Source organism: Notechis scutatus, chromosome 1 (assembly GCF_049901735.1).
Source record: "Notechis scutatus isolate UNSWTSFEM ecotype Mainland chromosome 1, rNotScu1.2, whole genome shotgun sequence".
NCBI lineage: Eukaryota > Metazoa > Chordata > Lepidosauria > Squamata > Elapidae > Notechis > Notechis scutatus.
In genome coordinates this window covers 169,230,289-169,245,859 of record NC_142009.1, presented here as the reverse complement: position 1 = coordinate 169,245,859, position 15,571 = coordinate 169,230,289, and the positions used below count along the sequence as shown (strand labels likewise).

General features: G+C 39.8%; 1 protein-coding gene across 5 annotated transcripts in view; it reads left to right on the top strand.

Annotated features, from left to right (window-relative positions):
* The window catches only part of NRP2 (neuropilin 2), a 251,186-nt gene that overhangs the window by 112,208 nt on the left and 123,407 nt on the right, over window positions 1-15,571 (top strand). For all 5 annotated transcript variants that reach the window (XM_087949492.1, XM_026673205.2, XM_087949493.1 and 2 more), the window contains exons 5-7: window positions 275-430; window positions 2,088-2,257; window positions 4,232-4,387. In XM_087949492.1, coding sequence (XP_087805618.1) covers window positions 275-430; window positions 2,088-2,257; window positions 4,232-4,387 — 482 coding nt within the window. The remainder of the gene's footprint in view (window positions 1-274; window positions 431-2,087; window positions 2,258-4,231; window positions 4,388-15,571) is intronic.

Sequence of the window (15,571 nt, the reverse complement as noted above, 5' to 3'; positions counted from 1 at the left end):
AAGTTTTGTGAACCAATGTTGAAGATAGGCATTTTAGGCAACTTGCATGAAATCCAGAGGTTTATTTATTTTAATACTTGCCTATAGAGAAAAGCTTTTGCAAATTTGGGGCATAATTCATATTAAGTATGTTATTTTAAAAAACATATATAATGTTTCATTTTATCTGGTTGGCATATTTATTCCTTCAACTGTCTATCTCATCATCTTTTCCAACCAAAGAGAGAACATGCCTATGAGATGGTAAATAGCATTTTTTTTATCTCTTTTGCAGTTGGGCCCTTGATTGGCAGGTACTGTGGTACAAAAACTCTTTCAGAGATCCACTCAACTACTGGCATCTTATCCCTCACATTCCACACAGATTTGGCTGTAGCTAAAGATGGCTTTTCTGCTCGCTATTATTTGGTCCAGCAGGAGGAGCCAGAGAGTAAGTTGGTTCAGTCTGAGTAATTTCAAGCACTGTTCTAGACCTACAGTGTAGTAAGAACCGTGGTGGCTAACCTTTTCCTTGTCGCGTGCCAAAAGTGTGTGTGTGTGCGCACGTGCGCATGCATACACACATGCCTCCACCCATAATGCAATGCATGCGTGCCCCCCCCGCTCTCCTGCGTATGTGCGCCCCCCCTGCACGCACACCTCCCACACACATGCGTAGCAGACACTCGACAATCAGATGGCTGGTGGGCGCACATGCACAGTGGGGCTGTCCCAGGTGACCTCTTGCATGTTGGCAGAAATGGCTCTGTGTGCCACTTCTGGCACGTGTGCCATAGGTTCGCCATCACGAAGTTAGAATATATCTATTTTGGGTTATCTTTTCTGATCCTTACATTTAGAGGGGAGAAGTAACATTTCAACAATTTTAAAATTGTTAGCTGAGATTTGGAATTTGAATTTCGTCACACCCATTAAGTTTGGTTTTATATGACATTTTGTCTTTCCACCCCAAATGGTGAAATATTGAAGCTAAGATCCAAGCTTCAGTGCCAGTATTTGAAAGTGCTGTAGAAATTCTAAACCCAACATAAAATCTCAATATTTTATTTTCAAAATCAGGAGGTTTAGACTTAGGTTTAACTGTTTTGTACAGAGAGACACTTGAAGCTATGTTTAGAATTCAGAAATTTGAATGCTTACAATGTTACCAATTGTTTCTTTGTCTTTGTAAGATCTCAGCTCTTTTTCATATGTGTGATATTCTATTACTCCTGTGACATATTTATAAAATGGAAAACACAATGTGGAGCTTCTGGTTCTCTTAAAAGCAAGGCTTCTGTGTTTTCTATAATAATCATGAACATTGCCACTAGCTACAGCTAGGCCAGTCCTATTAGGAAAATTAAGGCCTCAATCAGCATTTGCTTGGAATTAGAAAGCAAGGAGACTATCTGGCTGCCCTGCAATCTAATAACGTAGGTTCTCAAACTGTGGTTGCAATCCCCAGACATCATGAATAAATATGATAGTGATCACAAATTGGGAGGGACTTGCATACTTAAAGGAGGGCTATTCTCAGAACTCACTCCTTTCCCTGGACAGGCCAGTGCGTTGTTTCTCTAAACCAAGTGGGAGCACAGTCTGGCAGGATTCCTGCTGTGCCTGAACAAGCTAACTCAGGGGTAGGGAAACTTGGCTCTTCTATCACTTATTGACTTCAACTCCCAGAATTCCTGAGTGAGCCATAAAAGGTTCCCCATCCCTGACCTACTGGTTTTTCAGTTGTGGGGTAAATCAATTTTTACTTGAATGGGACTGTTTAATATACAAATGTAGGACATATAAAGACTTTCACAATATTTATTCCACTTGCAAAGTGCAAAATTCCCAGCTTTTCATGCAAAATTCTATAGTTTTCTCTCTGCAGTAGTTGCACCACAATTGAAAATGGATTTCATTGGGCCCTGTATTCTTTCTTCTGAATGCTTATATTTAATTTACAGATCTGTAGCGGTAATTCTGTACTTCAGCAGCCATAAACAATTTGATAGGATGTTGAGAGGCAGTTGGTGCCAATGATTCATTTAGGAGAGAACACACAGTTCTGTAGAAGAGTTGTCTTCAGTTTTGTATTCTACCTATTCTAGACTTCCAGTGCAACAGTCCACTGGGAATGGAATCTGGACGGATCTCCAATGAGCAAATCACAGCCTCCTCTACATACTCTGATGGCAGGTGGACTCCGCAACAGAGCCGACTCAATAGTGATGATAATGGGTGGACTCCTAATGTGGATAGCAACAAAGAGTTCCTGCAGGTATGTTCTGTTTCTTTCACAATAGCCTACAGTAATGACACCTATGCCATTTAGAAAGACTGGGAAGCTATAATATCAGGCTTCCAGTTACCAGATTCTTTGGGGGAAAAAAGAGTTGCCAGTTCCTGGTAACTTCCTGCCAATTACCAGTCAAATTTGTAAAAAAAATCCAAAAATGCAGCTGGCATTATTTTCTTTAAAAGGTTTGGATTTTATTTATCCATTTGCTTAGATACATATATATCATGGCTAGGACTGTCTCCTAGACTTTTATGTTCTTTCCCTTCCCCACAGCTCATGTGTGTATTTATCCTTGAACCAAATAGGTTATCCTGCTGCTAAATCAACCTTAGAACATGAGCCTTGGAGGGTCTTTGTTGATCTTACTGCAAACTGAGAGCTGTGAAAAAGGCTTGAAATGTTGCTTGGGAAAGGGTGTGTGACTCTGCCTTCATGAATTGTTGGGGCTGTTAACATTCCTGCAGAAGTTCTTGGCTTGACCTGGTGCCCCCTGAACTTTAATGGGCTTTCCAGAGGCCAGAGAGGGAGAGGGAGAGAGCGGGAGAACGCACGCTACCACTTATAGCCTTGTTGATTCGGCAGTGATCTAAAAGAGGGAGACTTTCTCATGTGTGTTGAACCGGTATAACTAGAATAATATTATTCTTCTGGGGGACTGCAATGTTCAACAAATGGAAACTTCAGTAAGAGTGTGTGAAAACAATGCTTTAACAGGGCCTACATCTAACCAACAGATGGTGGCAAAGTTGGTGATTGCAGTGGGAAGTACTAGATGGCACTTTCCATTATGGGGTGGGGGAGAGAAGTCCTCACTTGCTATAGATGCCCAATTCTAAGTTGCTGGGCTGGCATATTGATTTTGTATGAATCAGATCCATTGAACATCTCTGAAAAACATGAAGTGAACATAATAACTACATCTTATGAGTGAAAAGCATCCCACCCCAATATAAATTGGCCTCTACAGATGATGCAGTTGATAAATAGCCTGTAGTTTAAGTTTAGATTTATTTGACTTCAGTAACAGCAGAATCAAAGATTTAAAATCCTTTACCAAGCTCAGCATATCCTTCCCAAACGAGAAAAATTCCTTTCTCACTACTGAAATCTGCAACTGACATAGCAAAACATTGGGAGGTTCTACTCTGTAAGTCTAATGATATGCTGCTAAGGGAACGTTCAGCCTGCTTATGCTCAAAAACATTTTCACTCAGATGCTGCAGTACATTATTATTATTATTGCTTGCAACCAAGGCTGTGACACAGTTATGCCAAACATTTTGTGAAAATCCTGGTGAGATTTTATCCTAGAAATGTTTACAGTCCAATCCAACAAGAAAGAGATGAGCAAGGGAGGCAATTCCAAAATGTGCTAATCTTGTTCAATTTTGGAAGCTGTAACAAAACCACAGACTGAAAACATTTCCTTCTATGGCTCACATGTTGCTCCATCTAAAATGTTAACTCAGCTGAAAATTGATCCTATTAACTTCTTATACTGGGACAGCATTTAGATAGAATAGGAACCCAGACATGGCCAGTGGCAATTGCTGAAGCTGCATCAGAGGGATCTATTAATATTGAGTTATTGTTATGATAATTTATATTAGCTGAGCACTAATCCTGATTGTCAGACACATGCTCCTGAAGCAACTGCAGCCCAGCATTCCTTTAGCACCATAGGCTTCTTGTGTATGTTGTTGATATTTCTTTGTGGGGTTCAACCGGAAGACATCCCACAGTAGAATGATGGGCTCATTGCATTTTTATGACACTAACTTACTAGTTCTCTCCCACCTTGGTCTGCATTTTCATTCAGTTTCATTAAAGTATCAGAAGAATATTATATCTGAAAGAACTTCAAATGTTTCAGGTAATGAACTTCAAATGTTTTAGGGAACAAGTCTTTAGTTGCTAATTTTCCTCTATCATCATCCCCTGTTCTTATAATAGGTGGATCTTCGCTTTCTGACTGTGCTCACAGCCATTGCTACTCAGGGCGCCATTTCCAGAGAAACACAAAATGGATACTATGTTCGCTCATACAAACTGGAGGTCAGCACAAATGGAGAAGACTGGATGATGTACCGGCATGGCAAAAACCACAAAGTAAGTGCTTCTCCTCATTTCCTTAAATAATTCTAGATTTCAAAAACTTATCTTGATAGTGAAATGGAAGAACTCAGATCTGTAAAGCATCTTTGGCATTTCATGCAGCTTACATCAAAAGCTGCAAACGATGAAGTCCTCTTCCCAAGTCATTTTTCTTTTCTCTTGTTGAGGTAGTGGGCAAATCTTGAAATGTTCCAGTAATCTGATTGCCCTTCTTCTATTGCCTTTGAAAGATTTTATGAATTGGAAAGAGAAAAAGACTGTTATCCATCCATTATTCCCAATAGTGTGTGACTGTAGTTGCAGTAGTGGCTGAATTGAGGGAGGGGGAAATGTTCTGAGGAGATCAGGGCCATGAACCCTATGCTTGAACATCCATTGGAATGAAGACAAGGAAGGACCAGCTGAGTCCATCCAAGTACAGCCACAGCAATCCTAAGGAAAATTGCAGGCCAGATAAGACGCAAAAATAAAACAAAGAATGTTGTGAGATCCATCAAGTCCCAAATGGAGCTTGAAGAGTGCAAATTTGGTGTGATACCAAATATGTTTTTGGAAAACACACTCTGGTGAGCGTGGAGGGAGAGTCTGCAGTGTGCTTTCTGACTGCCAATGAAGGAGAAAATAGTCTTGCAGACTATGTTTTGCTACATAAGATTCATTGAGCATTAATGGCCTGAGCCTCATCCACATGCTGGGTTAACAATCACAAAGCCACATGAAGCTGCACTTCAGGAATTATTGAAGCCTGAAAAATGAAAGGGCACAAATCCTGAGAGAGGATCATGATGTCCTAGAGAATAAATCCAAACCATAAATAATAAGGAGCAATCTGGTTTGTCAGGGATAAGGGAACTGCAGCCGCTGTGCTGGCTGGCAGCGATGCATGGGGTGCTCTGAGTCTGTACTTGGCCTGCCTTTAAATACAGCTGCATTGACCCTCCCTGATCTTCCCACCTCTGAATGCATAGCCTGTGCTCAATGGGGATTTGGGGCAGGGGAGGGAGAGAAGTAAGCCCCTTCTTTTGTGCTCTGGGCAAGTGTGCCAGAGGGATATCAGTGCGGAGCACAGCTGGGTCTAATAAAGCTGTAACTACAGGGATGGGGGGGGGGACGACCGACAGGAAGCCGCCACTGATCTTTGCTTTTTCTTTGGAGACACTTCTAAATTAATCCTCAGTACTGTGCTGCAGAACAGTGAGCTACCTTAGGTCAAAGGGGAAAAATCCTCCCCCCTCTTTTCCCCCTTGAAACCCTCACTAAAGCAGTTGCTGCCCCCAGGAGAAATGGATGCTTATCTATTCCCACCCTGTGTGTATCTCTTCTCTGTTATTGTCAGGGAAATGACAAAGAAGCCCATTTAAACTGTTGCTTTCAGGTAAGAGGGAGGTCTTTTGTGAGTTGTCTGAAGGGAATGGTGCCAAGGTTTCACCTATTTCTCCAAGAGAGGCAGGCTACCCTTTCCTATTTCTGAAAAGCGCCAGGCCTGCCCACAGAACTGGTCTTGCAGCCAGTACAAGAAAAGGAAGCCACAGCAGGCTTTTATCTTCCAGTTGAGCTGCTAGTCCCCCCAAAAAAAAAAAAAAAGAGCCTAGAGAGTAGTTGAGGACATTTGAACTACTTGTTCAGTTCATGTTCCTCAAGGCTGCTTATGGTCCATTGGTGTTCCAGTTTCTTTGTGTTCCTTGGATTTAATGTGATCCTTCAGTTGGGGGACTTTTGAGAACCTGGGAGGCTTGGAGGGGAAGCTGGTTGAACAGAATTCCTTTAATTTCCACCCTTTGGAACCTAAGTCTCTCTGCGTTGCTCTGGCTTCCTTATACTTAATAATGCCCAAATGCTTTTTGCTGAACCTGAGCCAACTTTCCAGCAGGATTCAGAAAAATATTTCATGTATGTGCAGTGGTCACACATATGGAGAACAATTAGAAATTGTGTTCAGGGGGGAAAAAAGAGAGAAAGCAATAAATTCGCTGAATTTGAATTTGGTAAATATGACATTCACAACAAATTGAGATGTTGCTGAGATAGATGAGCTATTTTTGAACAGACGTTTGTATCAATTGATCCCATTCTATTGGATCATTCTATTGATTTAGCTTAGTACAAACTTATTTGCTCAGAGCATCAGTTATGTAAATGGTTTTTAAAGCAATACAGTCCTTAACATTAATCCAGAAATTTAAGCCTCCTATAGGTTCTCATGAAGTGTGGCATGGAAAGGCAGGGATCATGTCCTCATGGGTATCCCTGTGATGCCACACTCGATGGCCTTGACCAGGGAAAAGTGGAATCTTTCTTTATTTGGTTGAATATAACTAGGATTGCTTCCTGTCCTCCCTCAACCTGCCATGCTGGGATTATGAACAGCAGGGAGGATTTCTAAGCATGTCCCCTCTGGATCATTCCTTGCACTATGTAAAGGGTTAAAGCAATGCTTGCGGGAAGAGGGTTGCTGTGATAAAACTGGCATTGTACGCTCACTCTACATATATTTTCTCAATCTGTTTATCTTATGTCTTGATAAAATTATAATAAGCAGTTGACATTATGCTAGTATTTAAAATTACTTTTATGTATTTTTTTAATTTCTGGTTCCATTGCTTTAGATGCTTTCAACATTTAATTTTTGCTTAGATGCTTTCAACGTTTAATTTTTGCTAGATGTTACCAATTTTAAATTATTTAAATTACCTTCAATTTTCTGAGTGAGTTGGAAAGACTCAATATAAATCTATCTAATGAATAAATAAATCAGCAAATAAACTCAAAAAAGTTAGATTCTCTATGAATAATGAAGGCTAAAGTGTGAAAATTGCTTCAAACATTAATTTTATGCCAATGCAGTTTTTATATTCCAAATATTGTGCAGGAAATTTTCTCTTGGGCAAGTACCAAGTGTGTACCAGGTCCTAATAGAAATTGATACTGTATCCTTAGTATTCCAAGACTGGTTTCCTGCAGAAACTCCATGGCTCAGGTTGAAATAATTATGGTGTGCCAAATAAATTTGTCAAGTCTGCTGCAGCTTGATTTGATGCTAGAGGGTACAGAAAAGGGGAAGATGAGAAGATGAAGAAGACTGTCAAATCCTTTGGTAAGGTGAATGAGATCCAAAGTTAATGGTGCTATCAACAGGTCAGCTAAGGCCCATCTGTCCAGGAAGCTAAGAAAGAAGACAGAGTGTCAGGCTAAATAGGCTTGTAAGAGAGTTTGAAAAGAAAGATAATATTTTTTTCCAGAAAATAAAGTAGCTCACCATCCTGAGAGAGAAAGAGAGAGGTGGTGGTGATGGGGGGGGGGGGGAAGCAGGGAGAAATTGAAGGCTAGCATATTTTTAATCCTCTGGCTGCTGTCAGGATTAAAACTGCACCCAAGGCAAGGGGATGTGAATTGGGTTTTTAGGAAGAGGAAAGGAAACAAAATAAATGAGAGTGTATAGCAGTTGGGGACAGTTGTATCCTTTTCTTTCTCCAGAAAGCAGTGTTGGATTTTAGGGCAGAAGAAGGGGAAGAAATTAAAAGGGATTACCATGCAACCAACACCTGCCAAGAAGTGATGGAGCTCCCCTAAACATCTCCAGTGATCTCCATCTCCATCATGGCTCTTACCTTTCTTAAGGAATCTGACAAAGAAGCTTCAGGGTAGTGGATAAATCTCCCAGGCACAGAGCAATTGATAGCATCACCCAGCCAGCACTGAGACAATATATCAGAAACGGAGACAGGCTTTAGGTTGCCAAAGATGATTGAGAGAAGGGGACCAGCAAAGAAAGAACATTTGGCAGTGTCAACTTTCTGACAAAATTCCATGGCCCATATCAAGTATGGTCACTACTTGGACTTAGAGTACAAGGCAGAGAAGGGCAGTCCAAGAATCCTCACGTGCCATCCATTTCCTGTACCCACTTGCACTGTCTCTGGACATGCAAAGCACCTGTCAGAGTTTAATCTGCAGGGAGGGAAATGTAGATCGACACATGCACATACACACATACACAGATTTATTTTTTGCAGACTCAAACCTTTATGTGCATATTAACATTCTGGCATTTAGGAAGCGCTGTGTGATGTGAGAACTGTGTGATGTACAAAGAACAGAATGACATTTTTCAAGGCCAGAAGCTCCTTTCATATTTCCAGAAGCTTAGGTTAAATTAGTTCACTCTGAGTCTTGGTGTCAATTCCATGGCCCAAGAGGTGAAGCAAGACTTGCCCTTGTGTGGTTTGAAATGTATTAGGGAAAAGAATAGACAGAACTGCACATAATAGCAATGTTGATAGGCAATTGAATGATAAGTGTTTTTTAACACTTAAAACAGTTGTGAATAGTTTCTTGATTCCTCTTGTATGGTACTTATCCTCCTTAATGTCACAGCAGCACTGTGATGGGCTGGAAGACTGGGGAGGGAGGGGATTTGATAGCTGGTGTGGCTTTCGACTGAGATTCCCCAGACCCAACCTCTTCCTCCTTTGCTCGTATAGCCTTGCTTCTTGATTTGGTAACACATAGGAAAAAGAAAAGGTTGCCTGCAGCATTAACAACACTCTAATTATTGTTGTTACTTGCTTTGAAATACAGAACTGGGGAGCTCATAATTGGCTCACAGTATATGCCAGGAAGGCTCCATTTAGGTTGGAGATCATCAGTTGTCCAGCTCTGATCCAACAGTTTTTCATACCAGATCAAAGTAAGAAATATCATTATAGAAAACATTTGGAAATATGATTGTTTTCATGTATAGAATGGCAGATAGATGCAGAGGGACAGCAAAGAGGATGGATGCAGGATCATCTATATAAGGGACTTGGTTAATTCTAAATTAACTTGCTTTACTTTTCACACAAGTCAGACCACATAAATAAGAGTCTGCCACATGGACCTATGAGAGAGAGGTGGTGGAAGAAAGGAGCTATATAGCAGCACTGGGACATGGGGTGTGTTAAAGATGGTATTTTATCACTATTATTATGAGACGAAAACATTTATGAACTGTGATATTGTTGATCATTTGCTATGATATGAATAGGAGTGGGCCATTCCTGAATTCTGTCCCTCTGTTAATGCAACGTAGGATTGCATTGGCTTTTATGGCTGCTGTTGCTTACTCCTAGCTCATATTTAAGTGACTGTTCACTAGGACTCCAAGATCCCTCTTACAGTTCCTACTATTGGGCCAGATGCCATAGATGCCATTCTATAGCTGTGCATTTGGTTTTTTCCTGCCTAAATGTAAAATGTTACTTTTCTCACCATTGACTTTCATTTTGTTAGATAGGGCCCAGTATTCAAGTCTGACAGGGTCTTCTGTATCTTGAGCTTATCTTCTGGATTGTTGGCTATTCCTGCCAATTTGCAATCATCTACAAATTTGATGAGTTCCTCTTCTATCTCCTTGTCTAAATCATTGATAAAGATATTAAAGAATATTGGGCCCAAGACAGAGCCTTGGGGCATCCCCTGCATGCTTCTCTTCTTGTAGATGCAGTTTCATTAAGAACTACACATTGATTATGGTTGGTCAGCCAGTTAACAAATCTATCTAGTGATGATGCTGTCTATCTCACATTTTTCTATCTTATCAAGTAGTAGGTTGTGGTCCACTTTATCAAATGTTTACTGAAGTCCAAGTACATTATATCACTTTTTGTTTTTTAAGGTTCTCAACATCTACATCTATATCAGATCCCAGAAAAACTGGGAAGTAGGGTGTCAGGATGTAGTAAGCGCTAAGAAACCAAGGGTGCAAAAGCAAATTGGCTTCCATCATTTAAACCATGAGATCTCTGGATGATGGAGGCTTGGGAAAAAGGCAGTTCAATTTTGCCTTATGTTAAAATCAGAATTTAATATTTTTATACATGCAAATAAGATATATCCTAAATAATGAGAGCTGCATTCCTCTTCCCATTATCTCTCCTTTTGCCCAATAAGAATAGCAGTAGAAATAAAATCTGGCCATAGAAATTGGGTGCAGATAAAAATGTTCTTTGCACATATAGATCTAAATATAACTTTAGTCATAATTCCTCAGCACTCGTCATGACTGGTCAGAACATCCAAATTCTAGGTTAACAAAAGAAAAACCAAGTTGGGGATTTGTTCTAATGATTTGTATGTTATTCTCAATTTAGTATCTGCTAAACTGTATAACATGAGTGCCAGTTTGCTGATCAGCTCTAATCAACTGCTAGATTGAAATTAATCAACCTCTTTCCCAGATATGTTAGAAAACAACATGGTCAGTGAACACACCAGAAGGGTAGGAATTGCAACTCAGTGTTTATGGAGGTGACTAGTTTGGGAAGGCTGCCATAAGCATATAAATCGAAGTATGTTTCTGTGTTGAGTCCTCTGTTCATATACCGTATATACTCGAGTATAAGTCGACCCGAATATAAGCCGAGGCACCTAATTTTACACAAAAAACTGGGAAAACTTATTGACTCGAGTATAAGCCGAGGGTGGGAAATGCAGCAGCTACTGGTAAATTTCAAAAATAAAAATAATTAATTTGGGAAACGATCTCACTATCATGAAAGGTTTAATTGATTCACTAACCCAAAAGAAGAAGATGATGATGACAGCGGGAGGCAGGAGTCACTCCCTTCCCCTCCCTCGGAGGCCCCCTGAGTCAGGAGTCACTACCGCTGGCGCGGGCCCAGTCCCGCCGCCTCGGGAAGGGAAAGGCAAAGCGCTTTTTGCCTTTCCCTTCCCGGCTGGGGCTGTTGGGAGTCGCTGCCGCCGGAGGCCGTGACTCCACACCATTTTTTTTTTCAGAGGGGAATCTGACTCGAGTATAAGCCGAGGGGGATTTTTTCAGCACAAAAATTGGGCTGAAAAACTAGGCTTATACTCGAGTATATACAGTAAGTCAATTAGTTGCATGAATTGCTGAGTTGATGTAAGTATAATCAGCAGCCAGACTTCTCCAACAGTATATTTGGAGGAAGGTTTCTGGCATTCTCACTGGCAATGTTAGTAGTAAACTCTGGGAGATGTAATCTAACCCCTCTTGAAGGTAATAGGTTGGGAAGGCTAATGTAATATAGTAATTAATCCTGAAGTTTAGATTAGTGTTTCATTGTCTTTCATACTGAATGATGGCGTGTGCCTGAAATTTTTCTGCTTCTTATTTGCAATTCTCTCTCTCCCTCCCTCTCTCTCTGTCAAAAGATAATCTCACAGCTTTTCCTTCTTTTTGCCTTCAAAAAGTCCTGAACTTCTAATCCTCTTAATGTTTTCTGATTCCATAGGGTAATATAATCCTGCCCTAAATCTAAGAGTCCAAGAAGGCAAATACAGACACACATATATGCAGAGAAGTGTCTTTTCAAGCCATCATCCCTTCTAAAGAAACAAATCACTGTTTCTTTTTCATGCCCTTACAAATTCTTGACAACAAAACCAGCACTAAAAATAAATAAGGTAAAAGTTCCTCCCCCACCCACTTTACTTCTGATACTGTAACTGGCAGGGTTTCTACGTTCACTGGAACTAATGCAGCTTTTAAAAATGAAATGACAAGGGAACACTTTAACACCAAGAGAAGCATGAATTTGATTTAGAGTTGAGGACAATTGGAAGCATGTGGGGGCTCAGAGGGCATAAAAGGGAAAGAAAAACATCCAGTCATATTGTTTTCCACACTCTTGTGGTGTCTCTAAGCAAATTAGCAATGCAAATCAGCATTTCTTGATTATAGATATCTTTGTGCATCCGGACACATCAGGTAATCTGAATTAGCGGAAAAGATTATGTGTGAAGTAAGTTAAGCAGCATGTGCATCTCTGGTGCAGTTGCAATTCAAAGAAAAGAAAGATCTGGGCTGGATTCTTTTCAGTTATCCTAAACCTAACCTGCAATCCTTAAGGCATTCTTCTGTGTGGCCTCCCTTTCCTTTTTTTTTATTTTTCTCGATTGTAATCTGCCTGAGAGGAAAGACAGAAATTCATATGTCTGTGGTTTCACAAAAGCATTTTGTGCACCATTTTAATTAAAAACAGCTTATTAATGGCTATTTTTGAAGACTGTTTAAGCTACAGTGAGAGGACTTAGTAAAAGATCTGCCATATCACAGTACATAGCTAGTGAGTTAGGCTTACCTTAATAGGTCATAGCTGAATAGTCCTGTTTTATCAATTTCTTTCATTTACTTTTACACTTTATGCCTTAGTATATACAAGATTGATCTGCCACAGAAAATCTGGTAGACTAGAGTATGGGTGTTAAAATTACTATATGCCAATGCAAATTACCATCTGTATTGGCATATAGTGAGAGCCCATTTAAATTAACTTTGCATTAGCTAAATAAGTAAAGAATTGTTGACATGAAATATTTCATATCTGTCAAGAATATGAGGTTCAAGTATTCTGTGCTTTTGTGCAGTGACAAAATAAGAAAGCCATTTCTTAAAAGCTTTTAATGTTGCTTCTTTTCCTTTAAAGCATATCTTGCTTTGTGCTACTTATGACTTTAAAAACTTGCTGTTTGTATTTAGTTCCAATAAAAATGAAAGTCTGGTGCAGAATATTCTCTGCAATAGATCAAGTGCAAGGATTTCAAAAGGAGGAACCACAGCTTGATTTCTTCAGTTTATTTGCATTTTTGCAACTGGTATATAGAAAACTGAAGCTAATCCTAATATTTTATACTTTGAACATCAAGACTGTGATGATCAGATTTAGCAGCCCAATGTAGGTGATGACATTTTGTGGTTATTCATGTATTCTCCTTCAGAAAGGCTCATTCCAACCAAGCAGAGTTGGATGATAGCCATTCATATTTCATATCAGACTGAAGATGAAAAAGTCTGGAGGTGACAATATTGCCGCATATACAATCTGGCCATTCATGTCTCATTTTCAGATTGCTCGGTGTGGTGTAAAAGGAGACCACCCTAGGCTCGGCTGCCTCATTTCTTCTGTGCCACTTCTATAAATCACATTCTTGGAGAAAAGATGGCTGCCAGGACTAGGGGAGGATGACTATGAATTTGCTTCTGAATTACAATTTGACAGGCAACCTGTGGTTGTTCATAACAAATAATTTATAGGGAAGCCTTCAGTTCTCATATTGATTGGCACACTAATTTATGTTGATCAGTGTGGCATCTGATTATTCAAATTTATGTGATTTTAAAAAGGTGAGCTAGAGAGGAATTGATGGGGAAACACCTCAATAGCATTGACTCATATCATTTCTAGATTATTTTTACCTGCCTGTGGCTGCATTTGGGGAGGAAGTTTCAATCTATTTATTGAAGGGGCTTTCATCTATATTCCACCTATCTCCTCATTAATCTGTGACAGATTTTTTTGAAAAAAGGATTTAATGTACCAGATAACAAAGTTGTCTTTTTTTCAAAAGCCAATTTAAACATTTCACTTTATGTACAATGTTCCGGAAAGAAACATCACATTACTCTTAAAGACATTTGAATCCACATTTTGAAAGGAGCCACTTCCTGCCTCCTAAAGTGACTGTGATTCTCATTCCCCTTACCCCCCCCCCCTCCACCCCAAAGAAGAAAAATACTTCTTAAAAGAATATATCACAAAATAGATATGTGTGCTCCCATCCATGTTTTAGCTGTAAGACCCCTGGAAGATTATATTGGGCTGTAGGCATTTTACCATCAGAGGCATTTGCAGGGAAATATTTCTGTCTCTTTCTCCCACCCCACCCACCCCTCTCTTCCCCCCCACCACATGGGGCCAGAAAAAACTGCTAACAAATACAATAGGAAAACTGCCAACACATACAGTATGCAATCATAAGAGAAGGGGGGCATGGAGGGGAGGAAAAGGAGGAGGTTGCCTGATTAAACCAGATTCTAAAAAGCTAAAAATCAGCAGTTGCTCACATTCTTCTGTTTTGCTCCACAAATACAGGTAACATGGACCCGGGTTTTTCATGTTTATTCTTATCCAAAGAGAAAGTTTGTCCTTTGATCATAGTTTTGGACTTTGCTATCAACTCTGATGCCAAGTCCCTTGTGAGCAGATTGGATTAGTAACCATAAGACTAGACACAGGTCTTTTAAAACATGGAGAGCAGGTATCAGGAAGTTTGAATCTGTAATTTCTAACACTTAAGGGAAACCTTCTGCCTAAAAGTGCCCTTAATTGAGCTGACTGCATCAAGGACAGTGATGTGTGAGGAGATTTGTGTCTTCAGCTTGGGTGGGGTGGGGGAGTAAAGAATGTGATTAAGACATTGTCTTGGGGATCTTTAGCAGCAATAATTGATGGCAAAGGCACCAGGAGGAACAACACAGATATGGACACTATATAGGATTTAAGAGATAATACTTTTACTTGAAAGAAATACAGAAAGTAATTCAATTTGGATCTTACATTCAGTACAGTAGCAAGGAAAATGCTCTTTTTCCGAAGAGACTGGAGCCCTAGGTAACAATAGATATTCCATGGTCTTTGAAATAGCGTAATCGGGCTAGGAACATTTGGTTTGATTTTTGTTGCCAGTTACACATACCTAAATCCTGCTGTTTCTGGAGGAATCTTCAAGCTTTACACATCTGTTTGGAATTAAGCACCTGGCTGATGTCTAATGAATGAATTTAGCGTAAAGTTGTGATGAGAAGGAAGGTTGTTAACACTTTCCTTTGAAAAAAATAGTGTTTGGATTATTTATCAGCTGTACAGAAAGGAATGAAAAAGATGATGCCATCACAAAATTCTTCCTGATCCTATTTCACCAGTGTAAATGAGAAAATGCAAGTTGCTAAAATGATTGGCATATGACACCACTTCAAATAAGAATAACCCCACTATAACTTTCACACTACAAAGGAGGCTTGAATCAAAATTAGTGTGAAAACTAAGGAAACAAGACAGAGAAAAGACAATTCACCATATGAAATAAGTCAGAAGAAAAGGTGACTAAAAGGTGAGGAATTAAATCCATTTCAGAGAAATGACTTTGTAGAAAGAAGGGGCTGAGGCCGAAGTTGCAAAATGTTGAAGAAGGATGAGAAGAGAACAAGGAATAAGGACAGGAATGAGGCTAATGGGTCTCCCTTGTCTTGGATTCTTAGATGACATGCTACATGTCATCTTATGTGGGTTGACTCAATGTGGAATGCTTCACAGCAAAATACATCTGCGTGCACATACATATGGATATTGGCAGAGGTGAAAGCCACTCACGGCAGAC